The following is a 25,540-nucleotide window of genomic DNA, read 5'->3' on the forward strand; positions in this document are numbered from 1 at the left end:
ACCCTGACAGTTAGGAACTTTTTCCTAATGTCCAACCTATAGTCTTAGGACTATACAACTCTCCTCTGTGTCATTAAATTCTTGTGTATACATAAAAACTAGTCCATCAGCCAGTCCTACAGAGGTTGTGTGTATATCACCATTCCTGTAGACACACTAATTTGGTAATGCATTACTCAAAGTAGGCTAAATGCAACAATATAGACTGCAAAATATTTGTTATAAGCAAAATATGCACAACTATGTTTATTGCCCTAAAACAAAGGGATTTCTACTAATGGGTCACCCCCATCAACCTTTTCTTCTATTTTAAAATTATTTAAAAAAAATCTCACTAGCTCTTATGGTTGCAGTGATCCCTTTTTTTAGCTTTACCATGTGTATCCCAACACAGGGGTGCCTTCCTTAATCTGCAGACTGTCTGACATAAGAGGTAATAGCTGCCTTCGTCAAGTACATATGGACTCTGAAATTCTGCAGGCACGGAATTTGACATTTCTTCATTGTATTCACAGATTGCAGTGGTAGCTGGCAAAGGATTATGGGGCATGCATATGCTTAATAAAAGGGAGCACTGACCAATTTGTAGACCCACACCTCTATCTTCATACCAAATACTTCACACTAAAGCTTATGTATTTATAAACTCAGCTGATGGCTTAATTAAATGCCATATTTAGTGTCACTACACATATCCAAAGCTGCTATGACTAATAACTGGGGAAAATGATTGGGAGCCTGATCTGAATAGGTGCTGGGATCTGTTGCTGCCAGTCAAGTCAAAACCCCTCTCTAAGAAAGCAGGCAACTGACAAATTAATGATTTTGGTCCAGGTGTTCAGAAACAGTGTTTAGAAGAGTTTAGGAGAGCCAGTATTTCTTAATACAACTGAATGCAATTATAGCTGTGACATCTGCTTACCTTTTATTATTTTCCATGCTGAGTGGGAAGGCTCCATACATGAAGGTTACGTCGACACTGCAGGCTTCTTGCGGAATAACTGTTTTGTGCAAGAGCACCTCCACACTACCATGTGCTTTTGCGCAAGAAAAGCGCTTTTGTGCAAGAGCGTCCATGACAGTGTAGACGCTCTCTTGCGCAAGAAAGCTCTGATGGCCATTTTAGCCATAGGGGTTTCTTGCGCAAGAAACCCCTGTTGCCTGTCCACACTGCCTTCTTGCTCAAGAGCTCTTGTGCAAGAGGGCTAATTCCTTGTGGGGAGAAGAATAACTCTTGTGCAAGAAGCCCTCTGTTCTGACGCTTTCCTGGAAATTTACTTGCACAAGAATGCGCGTGCAGTGTAGACGCTCTGTAAGTTTTTGTGCAAGAAGCCTGCAGGGTAGACGTAGCCAAAGACTTCCTGTTGTGCTGTGCTCTGACAGAATGCACTGGAGAAAAAAAGTCTTTGAAGCTTTTTACAAATCAGCTCCTGCAGCTGAGTTGGATTGGTGTCACTGTGTAGGTATTTGCAATGAGAGGAAAGCCTGGGCAACACCCATTTCTGTACAGTTTAAATTGGCACAGTCTCTTGTGTAGATGTAGTTATACCAGTATAAAGATACCTTATACCTATAGCTTATTTGCCTTTCTGTGTAGTTCTAGCTATACTGTAATGAGCATCTTTTTATTGATGTAACTGCGTCCCCACTGGATAGCCAGGGCCAACCCATTTTTCACTCAGGCCAACCCTGGCCAAGTGCAGAGACTAAACCCCACTTAGCTTGGCGGTCCAGCCGGGGCACTTTGGTGCCCCATCACGGTGGCCGGGAGCAGGGCTGGAATGCAGAGGCTTACTGCCTCCACCCTTGCCACCCATGCACAGAGAGGGCCTATTCAAGTGGGCCCTTAGAACTATGCCACTGCTATGGGGAAGGGGTTATACATTTTGGCTGCGTCTAGACTGGCATGATTTTGCGGAAATACTTAACAGAAAAGTTCTTCCGTTAAAAGTATTTCCGCAAAAGCGCGTCTAAATTGGCAAGTGCCTTTGCGCAAAAGATTTGCTTATGCGCAAAAGCATCCGTGGCCAGTCTAGACGCGATTTTGCACAAGAAAGCCTCGATCGCCATTTTAGCCATCGGGGCTTTTTTGCGCAAAACAGTTCTTCCCTGTCTACACTGGCCCTCTTAAGCAAGTATTCTTGCGCAAAAGGACTTTTTCCCCCCCGAGCGGGACCGTGAAAGTATTTGTGCAAGAAGCACTGATTTTGTACATTACAAAGTCAGTGCTCTTGTGCAAATTCAAGCAGCCAGTGTAGGCCGCTTTTGTGCAAAATCTTGCCAGTCTAGACGCACCCTTTTTGTTTGTAGATGTGCCTGAAAAGAGAGGCTGTTCAACTAGGATTATACCCCAAGCTATTTGTGCCCATTGTTTAATACAAGAGGAAGCTTTCAATGAAAAGAGGATGCCGGTGGAAACAAGAGGTACTTGACAAGGCTGTTAAAGATGTGAACTTTAATAGACTCAACCCTTTTCACTATTTTATATGAAGAACTGGCAGCTCCTTTGCCGCAATGAGGTTTGTTGATTTTCACATGATAATTTTTAAACTCTTTCTTGAGAGCCAAGATAAGGGTTGCTGAATACTTCATAGATCAGCAGTAGTTTACCATTGACTGCTTCTCTTGAAGGGCAGAAAGTGACAAGTTACAATCCCGAGGCTGAAAACCCATCTGCCCTTCTTACATTGTTAAGTGGAAGGGAGGTCCCCACAAAGGGCTGAGAACCATTGTCCTATAAAATGTTATAGTCACTTCTCACACTGTCTATTCTGCACATCCCAGAGGCATTTTTCCTAACATAGGTATAATGTTGGTATTGTGTCCTTGCTATTTTCAATCCCTTCTGTACCTCATTCAACATTAGTATAACTTTCCACTCGATAGTTTTGTTCATTTTATTTTAACTTAAGAGTTTATACTGCTATTTGTATTATTTGAGCATATTGCTGATTTAAAAAAGTAACAAAAGCCCTAGTAGACTTCATGGAGTCACTCTTTTTCTCCTTTTTAAGGAGATAGAAAGCTCTGCTATAAATTTTGTTGTTTGTTTTTTGGGATGTGGTGGGAGCCAGGGTTGCTTTGACAGGGGAATGGGTGATATTGTGACTGTTTTTCTGATGATATAGAAAAGCTTTAGCAAAGCAAGACGACTGTGCAGTTTCCTAAAGGTTGGTCAGACTCTGGATTACTCTGCTGTGGAAGTTCATTCCACTTCTGATCACTTCAGCTGAGAATATTTTGCCATCAGTCTAAACTTACATGATTCTGAACTTTGTGAGTAGTACAGTACATTCACAGCAGAGTACAGCAGACCTGGCAATTCATAGAGAAAAATGCTCTAATATACCTGGACTTGATTCATAGGCTTGATGCACTTATGGCAGCCTAATTTGAGGAGGAGGCAGCTGGCTAAGATATATGAAAAGCACACATGGAAACAGCCATATGAAAGTGATAGCCCTAGTGGTCTAGAACTAAAGTGGAATACTAACTCTGGGAAAAGTGCTAAAGGTGACAGTATAGATTAGCATTTCTTTCTGAATTAATTGTTCCTCAGAAGACTGTTCCTGTAATGTTATTGGAACCACTGATAGGGAAAATAAAATTTGATACCAACCTTTTCAAAAAAATACTTATGGACACAATCACTTAATTATTAAACTTCAAGTCTCATACTAGTAACAAAATAGGAGCACGCAATTCTCTTTAAGACCTATTAACTTTCACCCAGCGTTTCCCAAACTAATTTCACTCTTATTTGGTACAGGGCTCCTGGGATAACATCTAGTACCCTCACATTAAGAAAAGCAGAGCTTGCTGTCAGCATTGTGAAGAGGTTTCAGATACCTTGGCTATGAAATTGTATGTTAGGAAGAGTCAAAGTCAGTACTTCACTTAACATTACTAAGAAGGATTCTTTAAACATGCCATCTTAATTCATTTCAGCTTCTCAGGTTCTTGACTTTTCAGTTGCAATTATCAGAGTACTTACTGATGTCCAACAAGCAGCTAGTAGGAAAAAAAAACCCAACAACATATCCTTTTCATCTTCAGACTGACATTAACTATTTACTCCTCTCGTTACTCCTATAAGGCAGATATTGTTACCCTCATTTTACAGACAGAGAGACAGCAATAAATGACTTTGCCAAGGCTACAGAAGACATCTCTCTCAGAAATAGGAAGAGAATTCAGAAAGTCTTGTTTCCCATTCCTTTGCTCAATTAAACTATAGCAAGAGGGGCCTGGTTTACGTACAACGATCTTACTATATAAAAATGGATTCAAAGTTCTAGCACTGGCCTGATAAAGTTTCTATAGGTTATCCACATTTAGGAATTTCAGCTAAATCTTACCCAGAAAAACAAAACAAACACCTTATTTTTTCATGAATAATAATTAAGGCTTTATTGAGACTATCACCAGTCATAGTACCTCTTTTCCCAAACTTGCCCCCTTTTTTAGAATGTAAGCTGATACACCATGTTTTTGAAGCATGAAAGAAAAACAAAAGTCATGTTAGCGACCTTCTTGCAAAACCTTCATTATCGTGTCTGGGGCATGCTCCTATTTCCAATTAACTCAATGACAAAACTCCTATTGATCTCCATGGCAAAGGAGCAGCCTCACATAGCTAGCATCTGTAGTTTCACTGAACGTAATGGGACTACTTGTGGTAAGCAGAATTTGCATTATCTTGTCTTGTAGTTATATTAAACTGATGCCCATTGCTTTAAACAGTTCTATTTGGTGACTCTATATCATTATGTGCCTTTACTATTCAATTAGTTACAAAACTACATCGTGTACTCTGAGCATTATTACTAAGGATGTTAAGAGGCAGGTAATTAGGTAATCGTGTAGACAATGTAAGTTGTATTGACTACATGATTAGTCGATAAGAGAAGGCACTGCCCTTGCTGTAGCTCTGCAGTTTAAATGTAGTAAGAGCCGGGTACGCAGCAGCAGTTCTGTTTGTGGGGAGTCCCAACTCCCTAATGGGCCCTCGGAGCAGCCACCCTTGCACCTAATAGAGACAGCAGCACCGGGGGTGGGGACGGACGGACCATGGAGACTGAGCTGGGAGGAGGAGTGGGAGAAACCACTTTTAAGCTTCTGCTCTCCTCCCCACCTTGCTGCCTCTGATATAGAGGCAGCAAGTGGGGGGGGGGGGGGAGGGATGTGAGTAGTCAACTAATCATTTACTCTTTTACATCCTTAATTATCACCACTTATTTTTAACTTCTAAAAGGCAGAAAAAATTTAAAAAATATGAATTTGTGAAGGTTTAATATAAAAGCAAATTAACTGCAGTAGCCCAATAGCATCTGATTACACTTTCCTTTTGGACAGTTTTGAAAACAAAATGAAGTCCCCTTCATTTTGGGCTCCAGGTGGCACTGTAGTCAAGAGACTAGCATTGCTTAGTTGGGAAAGTAAGAGATGGAGTACACCAAAACATGTGGCTTTCTTGAGGGACTATTGGTTTCCTTTTTGAAAATCAGAAGGGAAATTTTTTTCCATTATGATTAGTTATTTTATTCCCTATTCCAACTAGTCTATTAAGATTATGCTAATGAATTATAGTATATATGTTTTTAGGTTGGCTAGTGGTCTGGCGGAACAGATTTAAAAATGTTATTAAAGCACATGTTAAAAAATATATAATCCACGTTAAGAAGAAAGTGTACATCTGGGTATAGTATTTAGGTTATCCACACACACTATTTTAAAAGTCATAAGATACATATAGTACATAGTCAGCAATAGCCCTAATTCAGGTGAATAAATTTCATGACTAGTCAATAAGAAAGGAAAGGAAAGCCTAGATGACCTCCTTGTATAAGTCTGCTAATGCAGGACATCTTCATTACAATACATTCTCAAGTGATAGGGCTATCAGCATCATTCTCAAAGGAGACTTCGACAGTTTACCAGATCTAGTTCTTAATGTTAAATGTTTTTGCCATCTCTTTATACCACCTTGGTTCATCAAAATAATACAATTTTTCTTAAGGTTTCTCCTTTTAATATTTAGAGATGATATCCATATACACAATCATGTAATTATTCTGTGCCCACATTCAGAGCTTAATCATTCCTCATAAGGTAAAACTCCTTCAGATTCCCTCATCCCTTTATTTTTATTGCTCCTCTACTCTGTCCCACAAAGCTTACAGATGTCATCCTAGCACAGAGGTGCTTGGAATGGTGTCTAGTATATAAGGTGTAATCTTATCAGTGTTTATGTTGAAATTTAACACCTTGTTTCATGAAATGTTTGTAGAGATAACTAAAGCTCATGTTGGTTGCTTCTTCTAACCTCTCAATACAATTTTTAAAAGTCTGCTGTTGAAAAGAAATCATAACATTATTGTTTTCCTTGTATTTTCTCCTACCAAATATCTGAGTCTTAGATATATTTGGTCTATTTTATTTATTTTATGCCTATAGGCTATAATATACCATCAGTTTTTAAGCAAGACCCCATGAGCTTTAAGGATACACATTTTATGGCCCAATGTTCTTAAGCTCTCTCAGTCTCTTCATGTAACACTCCCACTGAATTAATCCTAGGTATGAAAAATGTCAGGTAGATTGTGACAGTTTCTTCACCATATAAAAAAAACTGTAATACATAACTCATCACAAGGGATTTCATTACAAAGAGTAAAGAGGTAAAAGAAAAAGGAAGTCCCTTAAACTAGCCTACCTTATCTCTGATGTTTCTGCATTGTAAACTGTTTTCTTAAAGCACAGGCCAGATTTCAGATGGTATAATAAACTGTCAGATTTATACCAAGTAAGAATCTCACCTATATTATGTGTTAAAACCACTTCAAATCAATTTTATCACGAAATCAATTGTTATTGTCCCTTTGAACCTCATCTAACACTGAAGTTCGAAATTTTAACTTAAGCCTAAACGGATTTTAAATGAAATAATCATCCTTTCTAAACAATTTTTTTTTTAAAGAAAAACATTTAGGGTTTTGAAACACACCTTTCAACACTGTCACAAATATTCAATTTTGTAAGATTAAAATACATAAAGCTCCATTATTGTTTTGGCTTGTTCCACAAACATTTAAGAATGAAGCTTAATCTATCCATTGTAATTTTGCAGTATCACATAACAGTTAATTCTGGCTGTCCTTTGTTCCCTATCAATTAATGCCCCCTTTAGAAAGTAGCCCTTTTGTCTTCCCCTTTCACTTCTCTCTCACTCCTTTTCCTTCTTAAGGAAAACAACTGATCCCGTTCCTTCTGAAAAAAACCCAAAAGAGTGCTGGTAGCGCTAAAATGTTTGAGCATCCATTTTCCTATTACAGCTCAGTTATGAAAGCTATAAGAATAGTGACACTCATATATTTGGTGGAAAAGTAAACAAGTTCAAACCGAAGCGTTCTAGTATGACATACAGGAGCTAGACTATTGAAGTTTCTTGTTTTAAACCATAGAACTGTTTCCAGACAATCAATATTTTCTTTAGATATGCAAAGTAATCCAAGATTTGGCAAATGGACACTGGTCTGCCTTTTCAAACATTCCATCCTACTCTCTGGATTAAGTAGACTATGCCATTTTCCAAAATTAATCCACTGAAGATGGCCAATAAAGTGAACATTTGGCTTGCATTCAAGGTAACTGCAAAAGAAAACAGAATAATATGCTCAATAATTGTATTAGCGTGGGAATATCTAGTGTAGGACAAAATTAAGGACGTGACTGGGTAATGGTTAAATGTTATCTAGGAAGAGCCCTCTATTCCCCCCGCTATGGGCAGAGGGCTGCTTCAGCCCCATGGGGCTACTGGCTCACAGCCTGCATAAGCTGGGATTTGGCAGCCCTCTCCCCTGACCCACTGCCGCTTCCAACCCTGAATAAAACTGCCAATGCTCATCCCTCATGGGCTGGGAGCTAGCAGCCTAGCGTGGAGTCAGAAGTAGCCAGGATGGAGCAGCCCCAGCCTGCAGCGTCAAAGACACTCCAGCCCAACGGGTTCAAATGGCCTTCCCTGTCTGGCCCCATTTATTTAATCAGTTAACCAGTTAACTAATTAATGAATGTTTAACCGGTTAACTAACTAAATGGGATTTTACATTCCTAGTCAAAATCTCTCTGGTCAATGGAAAGCTTGTGTGAGGCTTTAGTTCAATATGTATATTAAAGCAGGTCACACAGAAAAGATCCACTTTAAGATTCTATATGCAGCTGGGAAGAAAATGCCCCCTTAAAAGCTAACCTAATTTTCAGTATAAATTATGAAAATCAAACTAAATATACATGCATATATGTTACACAAATAATGAATTCTACTTTCTATGTCCTAGTGACCTATATTGAGTTGTCTCAATTTGAAACCAATTTGTACCTACAGAGATAATTATCCTGAGATAAGTTTAAGTTTTACACACACATTTTCTGCTTCATTCGCTTTTGATGAAAGATCCAGTGTCAAAATTTCAGGCTAAAAACAATTTCAACAACATTTAAAAAATGAATGAGATTGATTTTTTAAATAATTAAAAATGTAAGCAGAACAAAGTGTAGCAGCTACTTGCAACAGCAAGAGCATCTCTTAAACTTAAGAGACATTATACTAATAAAACAGAAGCAGAAAAGTACCTCTAATTGCTTGAGAGTTTGATGTCAGAACAAATACTTTTATGAGTTTGAGGCACAAAGGCGTATAGTCATGTTCCCAAATAACAGCTGGAATTAGTAGAAGCTTTCCATAGCTGGACAACAGCAGTGCTTTCAGAAGAAAGATGAAGTCTGACTTTGTTTTCAAGCTCTCAGGTCTTGCTAGCCAAAGGGCAATAAAAATGCCAACCAAAAATGCAGTTTGTTCTGAGTAGAAAATGAGAAGAAAAACACCATGACACAACAAATCAAAAAGTTTCTTAATTAATCTTGGTGAAATGGCAAGTACCAAATACAATTGAGCTTCTATTTAAAAAACAAAACAAAACTATAATCAGCCATGAATAAAATGTCCTTTTTTTGCCCCCAGTCTCACCCACATCTTTATTAACCTAGTCAAGCTTAGCTAATTCTACCAGTAACCCAAACCTGTCTGATCTCATTCAAAAGGATTCAGTCATTTCTATCTATATGGCTATATGACTGAATACATCACAGGAGAATTGATGTGCAAACTTTCCTCTATTTTTACTTTTCCTTCCTAAATACAGCCTATTTTCAGATTGAGAAGTCTTACAAGGAAGACTCTGTCATCATGTCATGTTGCCAACCCTGAAAGGTTAGCAAGAAGGAATCTTGTGGCTCAGGTATTACTAGGCCTTCCCTACACTAGGAACATTTGGATTAATGCACCGTCAGTGCTGCTCCAGCAACGGTAGTACTGGAAGAAGTGCTAGTGAAGACTGACCTCTGAGGCACCTTAACCTTGCCCTGAGCAGGTTTTTATTAAACAGTGGTAAGATGATAACAAACACCAATCTTCATCTACAGTAGCACTTTTGCTGAGCAGTGCATAGATGATGAACTACAGTTTTTGGTAGCATAACCACAGACCTAGACTGACAGTATTAAGCTTCAAAGTTGAGAGAATTCGTATGTTTTTTATTATATGCGGCTGAATTAGCAATACCACAAGGATATGAATATACTTTAAAAAGTTTAAATTTTTATCCCTCCCCTCTGTTTTTTTACAGGCACTTTTAGAAACTTGGAAACAAATCTCTTCCCTATCTACCAGGTTTGTCATTGTTCAATTTGTAAATATTTTTAAAATGTTATTTGTTTAAGGTTCAAAAGTCAACATGTTTTTTCCAGGTTACTGTTTGTTTTCATAAGCATTATTCTAAATATTACCTCAACTCTACAAATAAGCTTTGTAGTGAATCAATATATAAGAAATGTATGATTCCAGTTGTTAGTTGCCGCTGCAGCAAAATAAAAATAGTGTTTGGCTAGTCGCAAAAAATGGATTTAGTTTTTATTTCCTTTCTCAATGGCATATAAAACAAAACTAGAGAGAAACATTTTTCAAAGTTTCCTAACATTTTTAGACTAGGACACATGAGAAAACTGAACTACCAATTAAACAGATTATATTTAGAAGTATATTTTAGACTGATCTTCCTTCAACATGTGGAATAGCAACTGGGATTAAGATGTTATAGTGAGCAACCTAAACTAAAACAAAAAACAAATAGCCAAACAAGTTTATTAAATGAATCAATTCAGTCTTAATATTAGCAGCATGCTGCATTTTATATCCAAGATTTCAGTCTTTGGAATAAGGCATAGCTATCCATTACCATATACCTATGCAGACCTAATATTTTGAAATATTGTCATTTTCTTGCACTTTGACATTTAATGATCACCTTATGCTGCACTGCAATCAGATGATTACCATGAGCAGTGACATTAAAAGAAGGCAGGAAAAAGAATATGAATAAATGAAGTAACGTATGCAGTGCTATTTTCCCCTGAAGGCCCACAGAAATGTTTTAGACTGTTTATATACAGATCTATGTATCTGACAGGTCACTCAGCCATCTCTGGGCTAGTATGACATGCATTCTGTAGTAGCAAATTCTTCAATATATTCACATTTAAGGTTTAATAGTTCTTTTGACAGTGATATGATATAATCATAGTTCTCTCACCTAAAGAAGCAATCCCAAACATTCTATAAAAATCCCATTCTTTGGCATATCTGATTAAGTCATCAGGCTCTGTGTTTTGGCTTGAATCCTGAAGCTGCAGCCACCTGAGATAAGCTTCACAAAGCAAACAAAATATGCAAAGCTTCCCATGAATCTGATATGAAAGAATGTTGACAGCGTCAGGATTAAGTACTTTTAATTCAAGGTCCTCTCTTAGCATCTCTAGGCACACAACTGATATAGCTTTATTGCTTAGGCTTAGGAATAGAAACAAATGACTTCACTTCATTTTACTACATTAGCACAATTTTTAATAACAATTAGCTGCTTTAATATATTAGCCCTATTGAGTTTGGACTTGGCAAGTCATATGAGCAGCTCCTGACAGAAAGAAACCATAAAAATCATGGTATGAACGTATGTTTGGAGGGGGGAAGAGAAAGAGACTCAATATATAAGCATAATCAGTGTCACACACAGGATTTTAAGTTTCACCTGAAAAATATGACTAAAAAATGGCACGGGCATGGTTGTGTCCACAATAAATGCATCTCCATATCTAATGTGCCTGATTTTATGAATAAAGTGAGCTTCCAACTAGGGATGTTAGATATTGGGTAACTGAATAGTTTCTGGGGATAGGGTGGCAGCCAGTGTGCTCTGGCCCCACTTCCAGGAAGCCCTCTGCCATCCTGCGCTGGCTGCCTCTGGGGTGGCAGGTGGGAGTCCGTCTGCAAGGGGAGCAGTTTAAAAACTAGCTCCCCACATAGACCTGCTGCCTGCAGCCTCTGATACAGAGGCAGCAGCCCCTGTCTACAGGGGTCCGAGCTCCCCGCAGACAAAGGCTGCTGCTGGGGACCAGCCTCCATCCACGGTGGGCCCAGGCTCACCACCAGCTGAAGATGCTCCTTGGGATGTGTAGCAGCCTCTGCCCCTGGGGAGCTTGAGCTTGCTGTGGACTGAGGCTGCTTTGTGCAGGGGGAAGATGGGGGGGGGGGGGAAGAAGAGCAGTTGGCATCTTGGAGCCGGTGCTGGAGGGAACCAGCTTTTAAGCAGGCTCCTACTGCCCCCTCTTACTGCCTCTGATGCAGAGGCAGCATGAAGGAAAGGGAGAATGCAAATAGTTTACATGATTAACTGATAAGCCTAGGCTTTATCAGTTAATCATATAATTCACTACTCATTGACACCCCTACTTCCAACACGGGCAATAAGAGGACTTAATCAGGGTTCTGACTGTCAACCTATTTTTTTTCTGGCACATATGCAATCCCCAATATAAGTTTCTGCAACTTGAATGTACTTTGCTTAGTTCTTTGGACACACAAGCTACAGTAAGATGCATTTCACTCTTCCATAATTGTATATAGGGTTGCCAGATGGTTTCAACAAAAATATCAGACACACGTGATATTACATCATAATCTACATCTTATTTAGAAAATACCGGACGTTTATATTTTCTCAATTTGTTTCCCAAAGAGAAAGCTCAAATACTAGACTGTCTGGTTCAAAACCAGACACCTGGCAACCCAAATTGTATATGTTGACATGAGCAAACATATTTTCTCAGAAGAGTGAACAGCAGTTACAGTGTTTGGTATTCCACATACTTTGTTTATAGCATTTGACCCTTAATTTGGACCAAGAACAAAATATAGTTAGACTTTCTAGGAATTGTGAAGTGGTAGGAGAGGGAAAATAAACTTTTAGGGAAGCCACTAAATCTCGTTTCCACTATGATTCTTTCCAATTTGTCAGAGTCTCATACATCTTTTGTAAAGCCAAAGGGGGAAGGGAGGGGGGAGAGAAAATAGCAACTTACATTTATCTGTGTATTGAAAAGAATATGCCTATAAGCCTGTGTTTTGCATAAGATGGCATTAATCAAGATGATAACAGGATCATATTCAATGTACTTGTCCACAGGTCTCTGGCAGGATTTCTGAAATTAATAAAGTAACAAGTAGTATGAACAAGCATGAATTTATTTAAAAATATGCTGTTCTTACTCAGGATGTGAGTGGTTAACTGGTAAGGCTCATCCTTAATGGTGATCTATATACAACATTAAATTACACCTGGATGTGCTTCATTGTATTTTGTGCCATTTTAGATAGAGGCAATTGAATGCCTTCAAATATCAAGGAATACACCAGCATTCTGCTAAGGCTTATTATTTGAGTATGGCTGATTCCTATTTTCATTTTCTAAAAATCTTTTCTTGCAATAATTTCTGTTATGTACTGATAGTTCTGAAGAGAAAACTAGGAGACAATGTTGGAGGAAAAGAACCTGTTTCCTTGCTGTGCAGCCCTTTAACAATAGCAGTGCTTTTTTTGTGATGGTACGTCCTGGGAGGGTGTACCACCACCTATTTTCCCAGCATACTTTAATTGAATGGGATTCCCCTCTGAAATATCAGCACCTATTTAACATTTTCCCTATGGAAGCCCACATGGGACATGCAGCTCTTAAAGGGGCCACAATCACATTTCAGCCCCCAGCACAAGGTTTTTTTTTGGGGGGGGGGAAGAGGGGAGGCTCAACAAGTTTTCGGTTTTTTTCTCAATAACTTTGAGCCTGGAAAAAAAAAAAGCACTGCATAATAGTAAGTGACCAAACATTTCAACTTGCTTTATGTTATAAAAAGAATATATTTGGATTACTGAAGAGTCTCCCAATTGAGTTTTCACAGAAAGAGCGAAAGTGTTTCAATGGATGGAGGGACACAAACTGCTCTGGGGGCAGCATGGCATTGAAGGATCTGACACTTTTTTCCATTAAACCCTTCCCTCTTTCCACAGCAGATACTGCTTTTCATCCTCCCTCCTTCACCTTCTTAATCTCCATTCACATTTTTTATCATACCACGTGTGATACCTGTGAGACTATGGAAATATGGGAACTTTAAAGACTTTTATTGATGCGTAGCAGACACTATGGGCACAGAGGATATTCAGGCTGCTGCATCAAAAAGCAGTGTATAATAATCACGTAGCTTCTATTTTTAAAAAAATTATCACTTTTTCATCAGATTGTGAAATGCTTTGAGAATTAATGCACTACCTTTGTGCTTCTGGCTGGCTTCTTGAAGAATCTGGAAACACTAGAGACAGGGCAGATATACAATACAAATGCCCATTGCAGACGAGGCAGACAGAGAGTTCTCTGAAACTTTGCCCCATAGAGTAGGATTGTTAAAATGTGTTTATTTAGATAAACGTGTAACTGCTGAAAATGCCAGTGTTTACACATCAAGGGGAGGGAGAGAGGGCAGACAGCTCCACAAGAACTGGTTCACATGGGTATGTGGCTTAAAAGACAGCTCCCCCATGTATAGGTATCGGACAACTGCAGCTCTCATTGGCCACAGATCACCATTAGCAGACAATGGGAGCAGCGGGAAGCAGTGTTTCAGTCCATGTCGCTTTCACTGGCCACAAATAGCTATTTGTGGCCAGTGACAACTGGTGCAGATAAACATAGCAGCCGTGGCCCACCAGGTACTAAACCTGATAGGCTGCTGCTTCTTTACTGCCCATCCCTGGTCTAGTGGAAGAGGTGCACAAATTCCTGCCTTGTAAACAGTGATGGCTAGAGGTTTGAGACCTGGGAGGAGTTGGAGGTGGGAATGTGCTCCAGCAGGCCATGAAGGTGTCAGAGATGCAGTTACCCTGGCACTTTGACACTAGGAACAGAAGTGGTTTTCATACTATGGGTTGCGACCCAGTACTGGGTTGTGGAATGTCAGGTACTGGCTCTCATTGCTGCAGGGCACCTACAGATTGTGCTGTACCCCATAAGCAGCTGGCCATAGGCCCAGCTCCTGTGGGTGGGAATGGGGGAAGAGCACATGACAGTTAAAAGTAATGGATTAAAAATTACTTAAGTAATGAGCAATTTAATAGGCCTGAAATTAAAGTCAGAGAAGTGAAAGAAAGAATACAATTAATTGAAGAATATAATGACTATTTAATAGTGTGAGAAATCTGCCATGGAACAGATTACAGCTCTAATTAAAGACAAAAAACAGGACTATGTAGCACTTTAAAGACTAACAAGATAGTTTATTAGGTGATGAGCTTTTGTGGGCCAGACCCACTTCCTCAGATCAAATAGTGGAAGAAAACTGTCACAACCATATATACCAAAGGATACAATTAAAAAAATGAACACATATGAAAAGGACAAATCAAGTTTCAGAACAGAAAGGAGATGGGGGGGGGGGGGGGAGGAGGTAAATGTCTGTGAGCTAATGATATTAGAGGTAATAATTGGGGAAGCTATCTTTGTAATGGGTAACGTAATTAGCAAAGCATGAATGACAGTTCAGAGGCTTCTCTTTGAAGTCTTGTGTTAAAACCAGCTGCCTGCACAGACTGGCTCCCACCTGCTGCCCTGCCCTGCCGCCTCTGATTCAGTGGCAGCAGCCCTGAGGACAGGGGCTGCACCAGCATTCCGCAGAGTAGCCTCTGTCTGCTGCGAGCCTGGGCCCTGATACAGAAGAGAGGAGTCGACACTATTAACCAATAAGCCCAGGGTTATCAATTAATTGTGTGTTTGACTACACAACAGACATCTCTACCCAGAGGCCAGAAGTATCCTTATGCATTGTAAATCAGTTTGATGCAAAAGATAGTATGGACAAAGCAGCAATGATTCTGTTTATGCCACAAGAGTGTATATATCTCTGGGGCCTGATAAACCTAGGGCTGGACCAGCTCACAGGAGACGTCTACCTCACAGGAGGTCTGCCGTTGCCAAAACTAATCCTCCATCCCCCACCAAACAGATTCAAAATGAATACTTGAAAATGATAAAGATCACATTCTCAGCAGGGATGTAAAATCCTGTGTTGTAACTGAAATCAATATATTTGAAAATGTAGAAAAACAGTTAAATATTTAACACATTTCCGTTGATAAACCATTTAACAGTAGGATTCAAACTGTGATTAATTGTGATACATTTTTAATCACAATTTTTCGAATGATGGAAATGAATTGACGGCCCTAATTCATACAATACACTAGCATAATACATATTAAAACGATCTTTGCAATGATGTATCTGAATAATGGTTTACATAGTTTGTAGCACAGATCCATTACTAACATGTTTTGCTACGGTCAAACCAAAGGTGGTGGTAAATCAGTTTCATTGCAATATTCCTTGTTAAGACCAGCAGAAATCTCCATTATAAATGCCTTATTTTTGCCCTGGGAGAGCTACTGAACTGTGCACATTTCTAATGAATCTGCCGAGATTTTGTGCAACCTTTCCGCTGTTTGACCACTGATTAATTGCTCTAGCGGGAGAACAGGAGGATGGGCATGTCAGCGCTCTCCATTACAGTACAGCAGTTTCTCTCTCTACCTGCACAAAGCAGGTGCTGACTGTGGCAGCGCTTTTACACCAGAAACGCTCAAGCACAAAGCGGAAGTGACGGAACACAGATCGCACATTTGTCCAAAATGTTTGCTCAGCTCCGTGTGTTGCAGAAAGCAAAGGGGCCGGCGGGGAACCGCTGCTCCGACCCTCCCTCCCCCCCCCCACCGGCCCGGCCCACTCACGCAGATGGCGATGCGCAGCACCCCGCGCTGATAGTCCCTGTAAAGCTCAGGCGCCTCCCGGTTGCACTCGACGCACCGAAAGCCGTTGGGCTGCTCCATCCCTGCGGAGCGGCCGTTACCAAACGCACCTCCTGCCCCCCCTTCAAATTACCTCGCCGCCCGGTTGTTGTTCCGGGCAAGAAGAGGCGCCGCGCGGTGCATCCTGGGCGTCGTAGTTTCCCGACAGGTGCTTGCTTCAGGGGCGCTGTGGCTGGAAACTACAAGTCCCAGGAGGAGGCGAAGCTGCGGCCTCGCCCACCTGCCGCTTTGGCGGGAGGGGCAGGGAGAGGGGGCGCGGCAGAAAGGAGCCACCTTGGCCAAGCCGGGGGACAGGCGCACGCATGCGCGCTGAGAACATGGCATCTGCCGCCGGGACCTGCCGTCGTTGTTGGGGAGCCTTTGCGCCGGGTCTGCTCGCGCTGCTGCTGGCGGCGGCCCGGGCGGCGCTGGCCCTGACGGAGCAGTACTCGGCCCTGTCGCTGCTCAAGCAGGAGCTGCGCCGGCAGGGCCAAGCCGGGGGCTGCCCCCAGGCGCCGGACTGGGGGGAACCGTACTCGGCCGAGTGCGGTGAGTCCGAGCGGCCAGCGCCACGTCCTGCCTCGCTGCCTGCTGGGGGAGCTGCCGGGGCCGGGGACGCCCAAGGGGGGGGATGGGCGGGGCTCCCGGGGCCCCTGCGTGTGCGGGCGGCGTGTCACGGGGCGGGAGTGCACGTGTGGGGGCGGGGGCGCGGCGTGTCACCGCGCGTGGGGGGGGGGCGCGCGCGGCGGTCCCCTCCCGCCCCCTTGGTGCATGGCTGTGGCCGAGGGGCTGCAGGCACGCGCGCTCTGCGGTCCGCTCCGAAGTCCTTTCTCCCCGCGCCGTCGTGGGGCCCATCGCTCATTACCCTAAGCGCAGCGGGTCCTCCCCCCGCCCTCTGCTTTGCTTGGCTGGCGTTGGCCTCCCTGTCCTCCACCTGTCTGAGCGGCGCCAGGAGCCTGCCCAGCCTCTGAGATGAGAGCTGAATGATAAATACCTACATGACTCCAGATTTAAAAAAACCTCAAGATCGTCTGATCTGGGGAAGTGTCGTTTGCCCTTGAAAGCTCATGATACCGTATTATGTATTTGTTAGTCTCTAGGGTGCCACAGGACTACTGGTTGTTTTTAAAGTTACAGACTAACAAGGCTATCTCTCTGAGAGAAATACCTTGATTAGGTAACTCATCTGAAGGCAATGAGATGATATGGACTTCTCTCCTACTTTGCCTGTTCCTTGGAGAAGGAAGGGGTGTGGATGATAGAGACACTTCTAGTGACAGTCAAAATCTTTTCTGTGTTTTGTGCGGTTGGAACGACCTTGGAGGTGACTGATAGTAAAACAGGACAAACAAACCACAGATCTCCTGTCATAGGGACATTGATCAATTTCACATACCAGAGAGAACTTTGGCTCAGGTCCTTCCCACTGCTTTGCATGGGCAAACCTCCTGAGGCTTAGCTTAGGCATGAGTCTATGGACATGAAGGAGTTTGTAGACTCTGCCCTTTGATTTTAAGAAATACTGGTGATACAGCTCTGGTTCTTGGATAACTGAGGTTCAGCTAATCAATGTAACTTTGTTACAGCAACTTTTCTATAAACGTCTTCCCAACACTTTAGAGTTGTTCAGTACACGAAAAATAATGTGGCGGTACAGAATCATGACTTCAGCTGTTGCAATAAACTAAAAAAAGAACAAAAAGATTTCAGTTTAAAAGGCCAAAAGAAAGCATGAGTTTTCTTGACTGATGTTGTTGGTTCTAATCCAAAATGAATTAAACGAGAGCTGGCAGATATGCAAAGTGCAAACACAGAGCTCTGTACAAGCCTAAATTATGTATTTGGTGGTATGGAAACTTTCCAATTCCTTATTTGTTAGTACATTGAACTGGATCGAGGTTTTTTTTTTTTTTTTTTTTTAAGTTGTCTTGCTGGTAACATAAATAATTGTTTGGTTTTGTTTGTTTAATTTAGACCCTAAACTTACAAAGGTTTAAGGTTGTGCATAAGTTTAGTCCTACTGATGGCTTCTCATCTGAGTAAAGTTCTGTATTTGCTTACTGTACATCACTTATAAACAACACATTGAACAAAATCAAATGAATACAGGGAGTCCCCGGGTTACGTACAAGATAGGGACTGTAGGTTTGTTCTTAAGTTGAATCTGTATGTAAGTCGGAACTGGCGTCCAGATTCAGCTGCTGCTGAAACTGACCGCCAGTTCTGACTTACATACAGAATCAACTTAAGAACCCCAGACGTCCCCAAGTCAGCTGCTGCTGAAACTGATCAGCAGCTGATTCCAGGAAGCCCGGGGCAGAGCAACTCTGCCTCGGGCTTCCTGTAGTCAGCGCTGGTCAGTTTCAGCAGAAGCTGACTTGGGGACGCCTGGGGCAGAGCAGCTGGGGTGCTGCCGGGTTGGTCCAGTAGTGCCCAGAGCGGCGCTGCAGGACCAATCGGCAGCGCCCCAGCTGCTCTGCCCCAGGGTCCAAAACAAAAGCCTAGTCTGCTGGGGGGGGGGCCACACTAGCTGCGCCCCCCCCCAGCAGACCAGGGACACGGGGAGCAGAGCCGCAGCGGCAGCGGGGTGCCGCGCCTCTGAGGCTTTGCTCTGGCAAAGTCTCAGAGGCGCGGGACCCCCCCGCGGCTGCAGCTTCAGTCCCGGTGCCTGTGGTCTGCTGGGGACGGTCCCCAGCAGACCACAGGCACCCGGACTGAAGCCGCAGCCGCGGGGGGGGGGGGGGGTCCCGCACCTCTGAGGCTTTGCCAGAGCAAAGCCTCAGAGGCGCGGGGAACTGCCGCTTCAGTACCGTAAGCTGCTCCGATGCCCCTGGTCTGCTGGAGACCGTCCCCAGCAGACCACAGGCACTCGGACTGAATTGGCAGCAACGGCGGTTCCCCGCGCTTCTGAGGCTTTGCTCTGGCAAAGCCTCAGAAGCGCGGGACCCCGCCTGGTGCCCCTGGTCTGCTGGAGACGGTCTCCAGCAGACCAGGGGCACCGGAGCAGCTTACGAACGGGGCTTTCTTGCCCCGGAGCTCGCAGGTAGCAATCCGCCACCTCGACCTCCGGGGCGAGAAAGCCCCGTTCGTAAGTGTGGATCCGACATAAGTCGGATCCGCGTAAGTCGGGGACTGCCTGTATATAAATATGAAAAATAGAAAAAACAAAATCCAATGTAATAAACTGCCAGATGTATTTATGTTACTCTAGCTTGTTAATGCCATAGTTTCCAGTTTTTATATTTTGTGAAGTGTGTACTGGTATATTTTGCTAACATTGTTTAAGGAAACTTAAAATAAGTTTTGCAAAGACTTGATTTGTGTGTGTGTGTGTGTGTGTGTGTGTGTGTGTGAATTATATATTTGTCTGCTTTTAAAACTGCTGCCCTTTAAAATTAACTGACAATTTCTTCCCCCCCTTTTTTCCTTCTTTTTCCTTCCCCCCACCTCTTCTTTGTGCTGTTTATTTGAAAACTTCGACCCCTTAAACTCAATTCATCTGAAGAAGTGAGTTGTGCCCACGAAAACTCATGATACCATCTACATTTTTTTGTTAGTCTCTAAGATTTAATTTCGAAAGAACGTGGCTGTAGTCTAGACGCAGGTGAAGTTTTTTTGAAAAAAGGCTACTTTTTTTGGAAAAAACCCTGAGTCTGGACACAGCCACAGACTCCACTTGTGCTGGGTCCTGATTGCTGCACTTCAGCTTGTGAAATGTAGAAAGCCCCACAGGGCTCTTGTTACATTTCAAAGGCAGAGGCACAGTAGTTGGGACCCTGCATGAATGGGGACTGCTTGAGTCCCCACTTGCCCTGAGCTCCCCACTGTGCTCTGCTTTTTGAAATGTAGCAAGAAACCTTCGAGGCTTTTGCTACCTTTGAGCTCTTGCTACGTGTCAAAGGCAGAGGCACAGCAGTCAGGACCCATTGAGAGTGGGGACTACTTCAGTCCCCATTCATGCCATTTCCCTGCTGCACCTCTGCCTCCCCTGTCCTCGCCCCCGTGGAGACGGTGCTTTTAAGCCAGCTCTCCCCTAGCACTGGTTCCTGCTCCCACCTTGCTGTCTCTGATTCGGAGGCAGCGAGGGGGAGAAGCGACTAGTAGCCTATGGTTATCGGGAGTTGACTAGTCGCTTACATCCCTAACTTTGTGATCCATAAAGTTGTCTTCTGCCTAAACTAGGAAACAATTTGATGCAAGTTTGACTGTATTTATTAGCCAATAGCTGTATGGGGACTGAAATCCCTACATGATTACAGTAGTCTTAGAGTTCTGAGAATCTTATAAATTGGTCCAGGGTTTTTTTTATAAAAGTCCTCTCTACCCTGTGATTTGTAGCAGATAGTCCACTCTAATTTTTCTTTTGTTTTTTTTTCTTATATCCTTACTCAAATAACTTAATCATTAGTAGTTACTGATATAGTAAATACTTAAGATGTAATTGCACAATACCCCACCCCTGCACCTTTATTCTTTATGCAGTACATGTTGCAAGGATTACCAGATGAAACTTTATAGCAGGGAGTCTCAAAGTGTCAGTTGAGAACCCAAAGGGGTTTGCAACCCTGTTTTAATGGGGGTCACCCAGGATAGCTTACACTTGATGGGTCCTAGGCCAAAGCCAAAGTCTGAGCCCCATTGCACAGGGCCCAAAGTGGAAACCACAAGAGATGGTGGGGTTTGGGCTTTGGTCCCTCCATCTGGAACAGTAGGGCTTGGGTACGTCTAGGCTTCAGTCCCCCCTCCTAGAATATTGTAGTAATTTTTGTTCTCAAAAGGGAGTCTGTGTGTAACGAAGTTTGAGAATCCCTATTTTGTTGCATGTCTTAAGCTTAGTCACACTGGATGATCATCATCATAGTCCCTTGTGGTCTTTAAATCTGTGCATCTTGGGCTCTTCAAATAGTATCATTCTCTTACAAGACTCATCCAAGTTTCACTCATGGTTCATATAGAACCACATTTTTTTTTTGCACTGACTAATTTTTAGATGCTGTTCCAATTTGTATTTTATAAATAGATGATGTTGTTTTTTGTTCTTTGATCTGTCTTTCTTTTTTTAATTTGGTATCTGTGCAACAAGCAGATAATTACCTGGCTATACCATTTTTGTTTGTTTTATAATCAGGATGCATAAGTAAGGTATTTCCTGCAATAGTAGAGTGTAGGGATATAAGCAACTAATTGACTAGTTGCTCCTCCCCCCTGCCCCCCGCTGCCTCTACCAGAGAGAGGCAGCAAGGGGGAGAAGGGAAGAGTGTGCTGGGGGAGGCAGCTTAAAAGCCAGTTCCCCCCAGCTCCTGCTCCATGGGAGGGAGCAGGAGTGCAGTGGTGGTGGTCCACTTTTGAATTGTACCAGAGTCCCCACTGGGGCTCTTGTACATTTCAAAGCGGAAGTGTCGCATGTAGTCTGGGGCCAGCAGGGGACTCAGAGTCTCCTGCTGGTCCCAGGCTCCATGCCACATTTCAGTCTTTGAAATGTACAAGAATGCCACCTGGCACTTTCTCCTTTGAAATGTAGCAAGAACCCACCAGGCTGTTGCTACCTTTCAAAGGCTGATCACCCTTATCAACTAATAGAATAGTCGATTCAAAGTCTATCGATTTATTTGATTAATCTAATTTTAACATCCCAAATAGAGTGGGAGAGCAACAGTTGAACAAAATTGAGACAGAGTTGTTTTTATGTTTCAACTGATGAATGTATTTTAAAACATTGCTATTTGCAGTAGATGATAAAAGGGTTAATTTTTCTTCTTGCCCAATATTTCAAACTGATGAAGAAGATTTTTATTTCAGAGTTTCTTTTATCCGTCCATCCACTTAACTGTAGGTGTTAACTCCGTTGTGCCTCAAAATTTATTTTGTCTACAATTAAACAATATAATTTTTCTTCTCTTCACTCTCCCAGCTTTCCCACCCCATTTAACATACTGTCTCTGTGTGAATCCTATTTTTGACTTTCTATTCATGTTATAGTGCTTTTCACTGTAACAACTTAACTGTTATTTTTTCCATGTATTTGTGTGGATCCCTTATTTTTACCATTCTTTCTACTAGTTACCTTAATCTTTCTCATCTATCCCTTTCCAGATCTTTACCCCATCCTCTGCTTACCAGCCAGCCTTCCCCCGTCTGAAAGCTGAATGTGGACTAAATCCACTTGTTCTCCCTAGGGTCTGAACATGCTGTCTGTGTTCATATTCTTGTTTGCTGAAAGAATGAGACACCAGATAGTCTCAAACTGACATGCGCTGCTTTTCCCAATCACTTTCACACTTGTTCCTCCCCTTATATTGTTTTTCCTCTTCCGTATCTTCTCCTCGTTTTCTCTCCATCTAGCTTGTCTGTGTTGCTGTTGCTGCACACACATTTTGGTCAGCTGCATAGACTGAAATAGGCTTGTCTGTGTTGCTATTGCTGCACACACATTTTGGTCAGCTGAATAGTCTGAAATAGTAGCGAAGCTAACTGTATACCAAGGTTTGTGTCCGCTACTGCACTTCTTGCCATCAACCCTAGAACAAAAGTGATGTATGGAGCTTATGAACAGTCATACTCTATGGGTTTATCCTATAGAGGAATTTTTAAAAGGTGGGGTTGGCATGAGGAAACAGCATTTGGATGATCTGGTACATTTATACCCTAATAAGGTATAATAGTTCAAGAGACTATCCAGAGATAATAAAAATGTTTATTTTTTCAGACTCACCACTTTTGCACTTCCATGAATCTGACTGTGAACTAAGAGGATCTTCATCGTGTGAATCTCTGCTTTCTCTCAATACTGAAAAAATTCTGGTATGCTGTTTACTATTTTATTATGTACAAAAATAAAATTAATTGGTTGTAGATGTGAGGAGAAAGGAGTGTGTGCATTGATTTACTATATGTTGGAATTATAAACATTAAACATTATTATTTTGGAAGACCACAAGACACTAATTCTACCAAAAATAAGTCCAAAGACAAATGGTATTTTATATTATTTCTCTGAACATGCCTAACAGCTTTAAAAATAAGGTTAATTACACCCAACACAGTAACAAAGTATTCATAAGCATGCAATCAGTACACTTACAAAATAGAGCTGACCTAAAGAAAACCATCTCATTGAAGTGTGCTCCAGCTTGATCAAGTAAAGAAACCTCCGATTCATAACTCTTTTTATACCCTTAAGCAGATGATGTCCTTGCCAATTACTGACTTAATCTTAAAAAAAAATTGCGACAATTAACCCTTTGTTCCAATCTTAATTCAAATAAGATTTACAATTTCCTTTCTTCCCAAAGCCTTTCCTTTCTTCCTCTTTGCTGATCAACAAATTTGCTTGGCTTGGCTGTTCAACTACAACCAAGTTACAGTTGGTTACAATTGTGCTTCTATAATCCACCTTAATGCCTTGAATTGTCTTGTGTATTGTTTGCTGCATTGTATACTTATGTTGTGGAAAAACATGGCAGATTTATCCATGAAGTTCTGGCAACTAGAAGAATGTGAGCATATCTTGATGCTGGTAAAAGTTGGTATTCCTGGGTTCATACAGGTTTGTGGGAAAAGTGACAAAGACTTTTATAATAGGTGTTTAAAATTATCAAGTAGAGTTGGTAATTTTAGGGATACATCTCTTATGTCTGGTTAGGGTTGCCAGCTGTCCAGTATTTTCGCCTCCTGTCCGGTAAAAAATTTCAGAAAATACCAGATACTTAAAATGCTGAAATATTGGGTGCTTACTGGGTTCTGCAGGGGAGTTGCGGGTCCTCTTTTTTTTTTTTTTTTCCCCCCCCAACAGAATTTTTTTCCCCAATGGTGGTTTTTTTTTGGGGTGGGGGTGTGTGTTCGGTATTTTTGGTTAAACCATCTGGCAACCCTATGTCTGGTAGGACTTGTCTAGTTCTTTTTGTAAATGTAACTAGTTATAACATGACTGTAGACATAATGCATCTCAAAATAAAGAATTCTGATATTTCTGTAGTGAGAGCCAACTCTGACTCAATGTTTCACCAGCTCAGTCAGCAGAGTTCTGTCATTTTACCATTCGTTTTCAAGATGACCAGGGGCGACCTGTTGGCTAGGGATCTGAGGCTATGTCTAGACTACTCTGAGGCTATGTCTAGACTACTCTGTTGACGGAGCCATGTAAGATAGTTTATTCGGCATAGTCAAAGAAGCGGGGATTTAAATAATCCCTGCTTCATTAAAATAAAAATGGCCGCTGCGCTGTGCTGACGATCTGCTGATCCGGCACAGCGCGGCAGTCTAGACGCGGCACGGTCGACAAGGGAGGCCTTTGTCGACCGCTCCGGTATGCCTTGTGAAATGAGGTTTACAAGAGCGGTCGACAAAGGCTTCCCTTGTCGACCGCGCCACGTCTAGACTGACGCGCTGTGCCGGATCAGCTGATCGTTGGCACAGCATGGCGGCCATTTTTATTTTAATGAAGCAGGGATTATTGAACTCCCTGCTTCTTTGACTATGCTGAATAAACTATTTTACGTGGCTCTGTCGACAGAGCCATGTAGTCTAGACATAGCCCCAATGTGTATATAGTTAATCAATGACTCTGGGTTCATCAGTTAACCTTCATAGTTACACACAGCCTCCCTTGTAGCCTTGTATCAGAGGCAACAATGCAAGGTGTGGGGGAGCCAGCTTAAAAGTCGGGGGAGCGGGACAGCTCTGCAGTGCGGGAGGGCGAGGGGGGGGTGTCAGGACAGGCAGTTCCATGGGAGGCCCTGCCCCCCCCCTCCCGGGCATGTAAATATATAACTGCTGAAATTTTTCAGTGCCTACACGTTCACCTAAATAAATACATTTTTCACATCCCTACTGTTGGCTATACATATGTTGCTCTGAATGATGAGTGATGGATATAATGTGTACAACTCCTAAATAATGAGATGATAGCTTCATTAATGTAAGTTTAATAACTTCTATGATCTATATTTGGGAGGGAAAATTGGGATCAGATCCATAGCTGATGTAAATTGGCTTAGCCTGTTGACGCTCAGGTATGCCAGTCTACTCCAGGGAAGGTCTGGTACGAGATCTGTAGATCACTTGGAGTCCTCTTTCTTCTCTACAGTGTTGACAAAAAAGGAACTAAACTATTTAAAATGTATTTGAATTAATTTAATAAGTATTACTAGTCCAATCACTGCATCCTTCATTTAAACTTGATACGTAAGAGGTATGTTTGTGGCTTTAAATTGTCCTTGAGTCTTGCCTTAGACTCCCTTTGCAATCAGTGGGACTTCACTA

General features: G+C 42.0%; 2 protein-coding genes across 9 annotated transcripts in view; one reads left to right on the forward strand and one right to left on the reverse strand.

Annotated features, from left to right (window-relative positions):
• Positions 1-5,302: 5,302 nt before the first annotated feature.
• Positions 5,303-16,367, reverse strand: ARV1 (ARV1 fatty acid homeostasis modulator). The gene is made up of 5 exons (XM_025184085.3): positions 16,223-16,367; positions 12,472-12,591; positions 10,647-10,800; positions 8,632-8,856; positions 5,303-7,650 (listed from the first exon to the last, which is right to left on the reverse strand). The coding sequence occupies exons 1-5, from the start codon at positions 16,319-16,321 to the stop codon at positions 7,544-7,546; spliced, it is 705 nt and encodes a 234-aa protein (XP_025039870.2). The 5' UTR covers positions 16,322-16,367; the 3' UTR covers positions 5,303-7,543.
• A 42-nt stretch (positions 16,368-16,409) lies between these two features.
• Positions 16,410-25,540, forward strand: part of TTC13 (tetratricopeptide repeat domain 13) — a 68,036-nt gene continuing 58,905 nt past the window's right edge. For 4 of the 8 annotated variants that reach the window (XR_012902778.2, XR_012902782.2, XM_089777359.1 and 1 more), the window contains exons 1-2: positions 16,411-16,828; positions 22,986-23,080. Coding sequence is in view for 4 of the 8 variants with exons in the window: in XM_089777359.1 (XP_089633485.1) it covers positions 16,603-16,828; positions 22,986-23,080 (321 nt within the window). In the remaining 4 variants the exon portion in view is untranslated. Of the gene's footprint in view, positions 16,829-22,985; positions 23,081-25,540 lie in introns of all 8 variants that reach the window. The other 4 variants (XR_012902781.2, XR_012902780.2, XM_075924709.2 and 1 more) reach the window with 3 other exon arrangements.

Source organism: Pelodiscus sinensis, chromosome 3 (assembly GCF_052426305.1).
Source record: "Pelodiscus sinensis isolate ZL-2025 chromosome 3, ASM5242630v1, whole genome shotgun sequence".
Taxonomy (NCBI): domain Eukaryota; kingdom Metazoa; phylum Chordata; order Testudines; family Trionychidae; genus Pelodiscus; species Pelodiscus sinensis.